This window comes from Nuphar pumila, chromosome 2, assembly GCF_984573655.1.
Source record: "Nuphar pumila chromosome 2, dmNupPumi1.hap1.1, whole genome shotgun sequence".
Taxonomy (NCBI): Eukaryota; Viridiplantae; Streptophyta; class Magnoliopsida; order Nymphaeales; family Nymphaeaceae; genus Nuphar; species Nuphar pumila.
This window is the reverse complement of record NC_143250.1, coordinates 115,407,380-115,417,960: the sequence shown is the minus strand read 5'-3', so window position 1 is coordinate 115,417,960 and position 10,581 is coordinate 115,407,380. Positions and strand designations below refer to the sequence as shown.

At 38.4% G+C, this 10,581-nt stretch overlaps 1 protein-coding gene across 2 annotated transcripts; it reads right to left on the bottom strand.

The window, feature by feature from the left end:
* Positions 1-2,722: 2,722 nt before the first annotated feature.
* LOC149846842 (uncharacterized) lies at positions 2,723-5,334 on the bottom strand. 2 transcript variants are annotated; one of them, XR_016430565.1, is made up of 2 exons: positions 4,252-5,334; positions 2,723-2,763 (listed from the first exon to the last, which is right to left on the bottom strand). XR_016430565.1 is itself a non-coding variant. In XM_089998172.1 (1 exon), exon 1 carries the CDS (start codon positions 5,292-5,294, stop codon positions 4,635-4,637), a length of 660 nt encoding a protein of 219 aa, XP_089854298.1. In that variant the 5' UTR covers positions 5,295-5,334; the 3' UTR covers positions 4,193-4,634. The 2 variants fall into 2 exon arrangements, 1 of the variants encoding a protein (XP_089854298.1); XM_089998172.1 differs by lacking the exon at positions 2,723-2,763 and having other exon boundaries at positions 4,193-5,334.
* Between the last annotated feature and the right edge of the window lie 5,247 nt (positions 5,335-10,581).

Genomic DNA, 10,581 nt, shown 5'->3' with positions numbered 1-10,581 from the left:
ACTTACATAGAACCATTGATCTGCCATATGTTACATCAGAATATCAATTAGCAGACTTCTTCACCAAGCCTTTCGCTGCTCCCAGATTTCACTTCCTCTTAAACAAACTTTCGCTCATTGTACCGTAAGTTTGAGGGGGAGTGTTAAAATGTAAACTGTAATATATATATATATATATATATATATATATATATATATATATATATATATTTAATATTATTATATTTTCTTTTATTATTTTCTTTTTCTATTTTTCTTTATTTTCTTTTTTAGCATCTAGTTCAATAGAAACTAGATATTTGATCCAGTCAAGTTCCTGTTGAAACTTGACTATGTAAATAGTTGTTGGACTGTAGTCCAACAGCTAAAATAAATGTTGTTGGACTATAGTCCAACAACTATAATAATAAATGCTGTTGGACTATAGTCCAACAACTATATTAAGAGACGTTGGAATCCAACGTCTCTTTTGGAAAGCTCAAAATGAGCTCTCCTCTCTCTCCCACTTTTTTGTATATATAGGGGTGAACCCCTTCAATGTAAATTACCATGCTTCTTAAGCATTTTGTTCATGAATAAAGTATTATTTATTTTTCAAGTGTTCTTCCTTTTATACCCTTTCAAGGGTCATGCTTGTAGTGTCTCTAATAGACACTTGTTTGTGAGTTATTTGTGCATTTGTTGAAGACCACCATTTCATTACAGACAGTTGTTTCATTATCACAAAAGATCTTTAGTTGTCTTTCAATAGAGTCCATAATTCCAAGACCCATAATGAAGTTTCTTATCCAAATGGACTAAGATGAAATCTCGTATAGATCAATCATTTATTCCCTAATGGCTTTAGAAATTTCTTCACTGTCCTGCAATGAGAGATATCATATTGAATGTTCTTAGCCACTTATAATTGTAAAAGCAACATGCTAAAATTATTTGAGCACTCTCACTTCTCATATACATCTTTTTTAAGCGCTTTCACTTCTCATAGATAGCCTTCAGAGTGGTTTTATTCTCCATATGAGTGAAAGATTAATCGCTCTATACAAGATTCATATTGAAAAGATAAATGTGAGACCCTTTATTATTCAACTTTTTTGAGACAAGCATAATTGAATGTGAACCATTTTCTGAAATACCACTTCCCATCCAAACATAATTGAATGTGAATCTAGTAGCTGGGATGGGGAGGAGCTTGACAATAACTGATTCAATTTCTAGGTCAGAATATCAACCTTGTTTTGCAACTCAAGGGAGGCTCCTACTTCATACATCCCTCATTTTTTTAGACTCCCAAGCGCTGGTATGGCCCATTTTGTTTGGGAAGCGGATGCATGGTGTATGGAGTTTTCAATCAGAGTTTCAAACATCATCCATGCCTCATCCTCACTCTTAAGCATAAATGTACCCCACAGGCTGCATCAACCATTTGGCGATTCTTCTTCATCAACCCATCATAAAAGTATTGAACTAGTTGTCATTTAGGCACCTGGTGGTGGGGGCACTTCCTGAGAAGATCCTTTAATATCTCCCAGGTCTCATGGAATTGTTCTCTCTACAGTTGGTTGAAATTGGTGATAGCTTTCTGAAATTGGTTCATTTTACCAATTGGAAAATATTTTTTTCAAATTTTTTTTTTGCATCTAATCTCAAGTAGTAATCTGAATCGTATCCAGAGACTTTCTAGAATTTTATCAAGATGACGGTATGGATGCCCGTTACTAAGGCCATAATAAGATGGAACCATTTGAATAACATTGGCCTTAATTTCATATTGGTTCACTCTTACACTAAGTCTTGCAATGCAGGAGGTGGGAGTAAAATCAGTAGGAACAAAGTACTCTCTCAAAGGATGGATTTGGGCGGGGTCTTCCGCCATGGGTCTGGCTCTACAGGATCTTCTGAGGATTGATTTAGGGTTATTGACTAGATCAACAAGGTCAGGGTCTAGAGAGCATTGCCCTTGCATACACTATTGAGTTAGATCAGGTGTAGCATGCGTTCTAAAGGCTTTCTACTTAACCTAATGTACAAGCGCAATCAAGTCAAACCACACATTTGCAACAATGGAGTTATCTTAACAACAATCAAACTAGATGCTCAGTCACCTATAGTTTGGGTATTCTATTTAGGTAGGTTGGGCAATAAAAGTAAGATAGCTCTACAGTTTACAACCAAGCATGGATCTACCAATCCTAGTTAATTTGACCAAAGCAAACTAAACACTCTTAATATATAAAATAAGAAAGTAAACTAAACAATATGATGTAATAAATCAAAACAAACTAGAAATCCTAGGTAAATGTGAAAAAACACTTGGTAATAAAGCGAATACTTAGACTTTAATCTCCGTTATCTAGTAACGCCATCAAAATTTGGTGTCTACTTTTTAAAAGATATTTTCAATAAAAATCAAAAGTAAATTATACACCAAATCTAAATAACTAGCTTGCACAAAAGTGGTGAAGTCTGGGTCGAACCACAGGGAACGGAATAAAAATAAGTATTCCAAATAAATCACACTCTTTATTGACTTAAAATTAGAAAAAAATACGAAAGTAAACCCGCACAAAGCCTATTACAAAAAAATGAGCAAAAACAAAGTTTAAATAGATTACAACCCGAAAATAATAGAAATTGCCTAATGCCCTAACTATAAAAACTCCAAATATAACTGTGAGCTAGCTTCCTTCAACCTGTGTGCAAGGAACTTAAGTGCATCCAATTCAACCCCTTGTCCACCTGGGTGCTCATCGAGGCCACTACCTGCAATCACATAAAATAAAAACCCAAAAGACAAAATTATTTCTATACTATGTTAGTGACCTGACAAAGACTCAATTAGACTTAACTTAAGCACTCAAAACTTAACTTTAGGTTCTGATTTTTTGACGAAAACCAGTACCTAATACATACAAAGAAACTCAATTAAGACACCCAAAAACTCACCAAATACATTACAAGACACTTAATTATAAAAAAAAAAATAATTTCTAAAAATCACTGCAACAAAAATCGAAAGTCCGATTTCTGTAGGGACAGAAAATCAGCTTTAGTAAAATGGTCGTAAAAAGTTAACTCCTAGTCGAGTGGAGCTAAAATTTAGAAAGAATACTCTAGACACGTACAACTAACACATACTAAAATTTCAGCCATAAACTCTTTCTAGATCGGCTAGAATAATCTGTTTATCAAACCAAAAAAATCAGGACCGGAGGTCAAATTTTTGTAAAGCCAGAAAATTGGCTTCGGTAAAACTGCCCTAAAATTTTAACCCTTGATTGAATCGAGCTGAAATTTGAAGCAAATACTTAAGACAAGTACAGATAACACATACTAAAAGTTTAGTTCTAAACTCCTTTTAGATCAGCCATAATAATTTGTTTATCAAACCATAAAATTCAAGACCAAAGGTCGGATTTCTGCAAAGCCAGAAAACTGGCTTCAGTAAAATAGCCATAAAATTCCAACCTTGATCGGATCGAGCAAAAATTTTGAGAGAATGTTTTAGATACATACAACCAACATATATTAAAATTTCAGCCCTAAACTCTTTCTGGATCAGACATAGCAATTTGTTTATCAGATTGAAAAATTCGGGATTGGAGGTCAGATTTCTGCAAAGCCAAAAAACTAGCTTCGGTAAAATGACCGTAAAATTTCAAGCTCTAATCGGATCGAGATAAAATTTTGAGAAAATACTCTAGACATGTACAACTAATATATACTAAAATTTTAGCCTTAAACTTTTTCTAGATCGGCCAGAACAATCTGTTTATTAGACCAGAAAATTTAGGCCTGACACAGAAAATCTAACTGATGAAGAAAAGAGTTTTTTGACCAAAATAAAAATTCTAAAATATAAAACAATAAGTCTAAACGATCTTAAATAAACCTAACACACACAAATCACAGAGAGTAGATCTAAATACAAAAAAAAAAAAATGAAATCCGATCTACATGCAAGAAATCCTAAAAACCTAAAGAAGGGGTAGAGGAAGGAAATTATCGGCGGTGGTTCTCGATTTTGGATTGGGTTGAGAAAAGAGCAGATCTCCTCTATGATAGTATTGTGTCCCAGAGGTTGACCACAATCTGAGGAGTGATGCCAAATGGTTGTTGCACATGAAACTCATGTGAATTAAAAAAAATCACTGAATCGCGTGTTATTGCAGAGATGCCGACGGAAAAGAGATACAAGATAAAACTAATGCTACTTTGGCTTATATATTTTACTGATGAACGATGCTTTACCAAATACAAGAGTTGAGCATGCTAAGTTAATGGTACCCTCTCACCACAACTTGAGTGTACAGCAGGCATGAATGATAAATCACACAAACACATACACGCAGCAGCTGGTTCCTAGCAAACACTTGAGCAGCACCAATCCTTTTTTTATAACGAACAAAAATCCTCGCTGAAAACCAGGTCACTTAATGAACCAGCCTTCCTGCAAGGTAAAACTCTATGGGGACACAACCAGCCGGCCGTACATGATCAGGGATTCGATCCTGATACTTCACTTTGACACAGGACCCTGCTGACCACATAGGTAACCACCACGGTGGTTAAACAACACTGATCTAGCGCTTCTACTAGTCCAAAATACAACAAACGAGACGAGAGATATGCGTTTATCTTGTCATCATGGTGACAAAATCTTCAAAACCAACGTAGCCATCACCATCCCTATCGACTCCCTTTATCATCCTCAGGCAGTCTTCCAACGTGCACTCCTCATCACCAAGAGCCACAAACACTCGGCGCAGCTCATAAACCGATATCTTGCCATCTCGGTCCGTGTCGAATACATTAAACGCGTCGTTCAAGTCGGAACCGGCAGCGGCGGTCGCCGGAGCCGTGCTCAGCCTCTCGAACTCCTCCAAGCTGATGAATCCGTCGCCATCGACGTCGGCGTCATTCACCATCTTTACCACTTCTTCATCACTCGGCTCCTCGCCGAGCTGTCTCAGAATTGATCCGAGCTCGTAGCAAGAGATCTTCCCGTCTTCGTTCTTATCGAAGAACTTAAACACCTCGTTGACTTTCCATTGCGCAGCTGGCGAGAAGTACCCACTGCTCGAAGGCGAAGGGCAGCTTATCTCAGCTGGCTTCGTCACCGATTGCGCCAGCTTAAGCCATCTTGGAGAGTCCAGGACGCTCTTAGGCGTCGTGGTTCTGTTCCTCGGCGAACCGGCCTTGGTCGATGAGCTGAAGATGGCAGGGTTCCATCTGGATGAGGAATTGAACCTCACCTTAAACAGGCCGGTGAGCTTGAGGCCACTAAACTTCATGGTGGGGAAAATTTCCGGTGGCCGAGAAATGGGAATGTGAGTTCATGGGGAGCAGGGGAAGAGGAGGGGTGCTATTAAAGGAGTTGTATGAGTTGGGGTGATGGAATTTCGTGGAAGTTTCGTTTTGATCCGATGAAGATACCAGGAAATAAACAATGATATAACGTCATTATCAGTAGTTAGATTTCTGGAGAGATTGTTTTGACGATACTTGTTAGGGAGAGATAATTTACGGGTTAGAATTGTTAATTAGTAGATAAAAAGTAGGGAACTATAGTGTCCTGCTGATGACGTTGGGCAGGGAAATTTGATCGAAATTTTTATCTTTTTGTCTGGGACCGTAACCGATGGGCGAGAAAAAACTGCTCCCCACATGTTTGTTTATGAGAAAAGAATTGGAAATATGAAATGCTGAGATGTTGGTCTTTTGTAGCAAGTAGGGGTGTCAATGGGACGGGTTTGACCCAGACCTGACCCGTACCAAACCCTATAGGATCAGGATTTGGTGATAAATAAAAAGGTTCGAGTAGAAGAATCCGGTTTGGACACGAATGGTACTAGTATATGGAGCCAAGTATGATTTGTGGAATTTCTTACCAAACCCTTTCTGACCCAAGTTCTGATTAAGATCGGTGATTTTTCAATGCAAAAGGGATAAGAAAATTTTTTTTATAGGGTATGGACTGGTTCTGGTTCATGTGTTCCATATAGAACCAGAGTATGGTTATCCTTATGGTAGACCTGATAAGAACGAGTCTGGACCTGGTACCCACACATTATAGTCAGATCTGGGTCTAGAACCACCTGGATTTGAACCAGATTTGCCCACACCAGGATTCGAACATGATCCATTATTCGCCTTTCTTATTTTTTTTATATTTATACCGAGAAACCACCCCCAGGATAAGAGACCTAGCCAAGCGTGCTCTGTCATTGTTGTTGTTGTTTCTTGTTTTAATTAGGGTGACTCCTTGTCACCTAGCTTCTGTATTTTCTTTCTTATGAATAAATTGGATTCTCAAAGGAAATAAAAAGGTTCAAACTGGTCCAGCTATCATATGCATAGCTTATATATTGAACAGATCGATTTCATTCATACCCTATATATGTCATCGGGGCAGGTTATATGTGCAACAACCCCCCCCCCCCCTTCCCCCCAACACGCACTGTAGCTACAGTGCGTGTTGCGGGTCCTGACTGAGCGCCGTGTGGCGTTCAGTCGGGTGTACGGGATCGCCGTACATCAGCCTGCGGGTTGTACGGCGGTGTACGGCACTTCCGTACACCCGACTGAGTGTCACGCGGCGCTCAGTCGGGACCCAGAACATACACTGTAGCTACAGTGCATATTTCGGAGAGAACACTCAACACCCTCTCCTATGTCATACCTATCTTCACACCACGCTTTGGGATTCCATTGATGCAGGTTGTTTTGGTAAAAATCAGACTCTACAGATGTGATCTACATCATTCATTTAGTGAAGATAGACATTTGAATCGCTATCTAGCTTGTGTGGAGGATCTTTTTGCTATTCAAAAATCAACTGTTGACAAAATACAAAATTTTGTCATTGAAAAGGTCACATTTTTCCTTTAAAAAAATACGATTCAAGAGTCAAGTCTTATTAAATATATCTTTTTTTTCAGAAACGCACCCATTTATCTGACTTATATAAATGAACAATGCATCCTAAGTTGGAACGGCCCTCAGGAAATAAGGTAGCCTTCTTGCACATTAAATAAAGTGCAGGATACTTATACATTTACAAGAGGATAAAATATATTTTTCCCTTTGTAAACATTTATTTTCTAATTTTGATTAATTTTTTACTGAAAGAGAAAATTTTGGTATACATAATTTGTCACAAGAAAAAGTTTGGGACTATTTTCCTGTTTAAACTTTTGTTACTATGGGTTCACGAGAAAATCAAGTCGTTTAGAACTTGCTACCACTGAAAACCAACAGCAAATCTACTGTTGATGGGTTTACTTTTGTTCACAGATTGACCATACCAACCATCAAATTTATTGGTCAGCTTGAAATCTCTCTTATCCAAATGAGGAAACTACGACCCCATTTCCCAAGAGCGAATCTCTCTCTCTCTCTCTCTCTCTATATATATATATATATATATATATATATATATATATATATATATATATATATATATATTGTCCGTACTTTGCGAATCGGCCGATTCATATCGTATCATATCAGCAGAAAATTGATACAATACTAGCCTGAATCAATGCTTTTTTAATAAATGAAAAATACTTAAAATTAACTTTTTTAATATCATTTTAACGGTTTTATTGCATTACGATGTACATAATATTTTTTAATTATTTTTTAGCTGATTCAAAATGATTCACTTGAGAATCGATATGGTTTGATTCACCAAATTTGATGAGAGCAACCAAGGTGTCTTCATTTCTCATTGGGTTTAGGGTTCTGCTCACCATCGACTTGAAGGTCTAAGCTCATCATGAGCGTCGATAGGATGAGAACGCCGAGCACCCATACATCGTTTCATCCATGGCATCTACCGGTATGTATTATTGCTTTTACATTCTAATTTTAATTTGAAGAACGCCAACATTGGGTTATGGGCCCATCATGCTTCCACTACACGTGTGAGTGTGCTGACGTTCATGAGACGTTTGCCAAAAAAAATTGTCAATGCTGTTCCCCCTCACCGAACTTCATTTCACTTTGGAAAGTCAGACAACGATGAGAATGCACTGGCCATCAACCCACCGCCTGCGAGTAGACAAAATATGCTATTCCTCCTGGAGGTCGGTGGTGGTTGTCGTTGTCAAGCAGGGATGCCAGATTTTGAATTTCAGCAAGGGTTTTCGTAGCCCCAGCAAGGTTCCCTCCAATTACCATGAGCTGGCACGTGCTGCCACTAGTAGGCCGAACAATCCTGGTGTGTTCCATATAGAACCAGAGTATGGTTATCCTTATGGTAGACCTGATAAGAACGAGTCTGGACCTGGTACCCACACATTATAGTCAGATCTGGGTCTAGAACCACCTGGATTTGAACCAGATTTGCCCACACCAGGATTCGAACCTGACATCCATTATTCGCCTTTCTTATTTTTTTTATATTTATACCGAAAAACCACGCCCAGGATAAGAGACCCAGCCAAGCTTGCTCTGTCATTGTTGTTGTTGTTTCTTGTTTTAATTAGGGTGACTCCTTGTCACCTAGCTTCTGTATTTTCTTTCTTATGAATAAATTGGATTCTCACTATCTCAAAGGAAATAAAAAGGTTCACACTGGTCCAGCTATCATATGCATAGCTTATATATTGAACCGATCCGTTTCATTCATACCCTATATATGTCATCGGGGCAGGTTATATGTGCAACACACACCGCCCCTTCCCCCCAACACGCGTGCGTGTTGGGGGGTCCCGACTGAGCGCCGTGTGGCGCTCGGTCGGGTGTACGGAAGCGCCGTACATCAGCCTGCGGATTGTACGGCGGTGTACGGCACCTCCGTACACCCGATTGAGTGTCACGCGGCGCTCAATCGGGACCCAGAACATGCACTGTAGCTACAGTGCATATTCCGGGGAGCCCTCTCCTATGTCATACCTATCTTCACACCATGCTTTGGGATTCCATTGATGCAGGTTTTTTTGGTAAAAATCGGACTCTACATATGTGATCTAGATCATTCATTTAGTGAAGATAGACATTTGAATCGCTATCTAGCTTGTGTGCAGGATCTTTTTGCTATTCAAAAATCAACTGTTGACAAAATACAAAATTTTGTGATTGAAAAGTTCACATTTTTCCTTTAAAAAAATACGATTCAAGAGTCAAGTCTTATTAAATATATCTTTTTTTTCAGAAACGCACCCATTTATCTGACTTATATAAATGAACAATGCATCCTAAGTTGGAACGGCACTCAGGAAATAAGGTAGCCTTCTTGCACATTAAATAAAGTGCAGGATACTTATACATTTACAAGAGGATAAAATATATTTTTCCCTTTGTAAACATTTATTTTCTAATTTTGATTAATTTTTTACTGAAAGAGAAAATTTGGGTATACATAATTTGTCACAAGAAAAAGTTTGGGACTATTTTCCTGTTTAAACTTTTGTTACTATGGGTTCACTAGAAAATCAAGTCGTTTAGAACTTGCTACCACTGAAAACCAACAGCAAATCTACTGTTGATGGGTTTACTTTTGTTCACAGATTGACCATACCAACCATCAAATTAATTGGTCAGCTTGAAATCTCTCTTATCCAAATGAGTAAACTACGACCCCATTTCCCAAGAGGGAATCTCTCTCTCTCTCTCTCTCTCTCTCTCTCTCTCTCTCTCTCTCTCTCTCTATATCTATCTATCTAACTATATATATATATATATATATATATATATATATATATATATATATATATATATTGTCCGTACTTTGCGAATCGGCCGATTCGTATCGTATCATATCAGCAGAAAATTGATACAATACTAACCTGAATCAATGCTTTTTTAATAAATGAAAAATACTTAAAATTAACTTTTTTAATATTATTTTAACGGTTTTATTGCATTACGATGTACATAATATTTTTTAATTATTTTTTAGCTGATTCAAAATGATTCACTTGAGAATCGATATGATGGTTTGATTCACCAAATTTGATGAGAGCAACCAAGGTGTCTTCATTTCTTATTGGGTTTAGGGTTCTGCTCACCTTCGACTTGAAGGTCTAAGCTCATCATGAGCGTCGATAGGCTGAGGAGAACGCCGAGCACCCATACATCGTTTCATCCATGGCATCTACCGGTATGTATTATTGCTTTTACATTCTAATTTTGATTTGAAGAACGCCAACATTGGGTTATGGGCCCATCATGCTTCCACTACACGTGTGAGTGTGCTGACGTTTGCCAAAAAATTTGTCAATGTTATTCTCCCTCACCGAACTTCATTTCACTTTGGAAAGTCAGACAACGATGAGAATGCACTGGCCATCAACCCACCGCCTGCGAGTAGACAAAATATGCTATTCCTCCCGAAGGTCGGTGGTGGTTGTCGTTGTCAAGCAGGGATGCCATATTTTGAATTTCGACAAGGGTTTTTGTAGCCCCCGCAAGGTTCCCTCCAATTACCATGAGCTGGCACGTGCTGCCACTAGTAGGCTGAACCAGGCCTTGACAGGTGTTGGCTGGCTTCTTATGGTCAACCATCGTCGATGGCTCCGAAGGCTGAACGATGGTTGGTGGTCACCAGAGGCTGTTGATGAAGCCACAGTCAAT

Excerpts from the sequence above, each read along its gene's own strand:
- LOC149846842 (XM_089998172.1), bottom strand. The coding sequence starts at position 5,294 with ATGAAGTTTAGTGGCCTCAAGCTCACCGGCCTGTTTAAGGTGAGGTTC.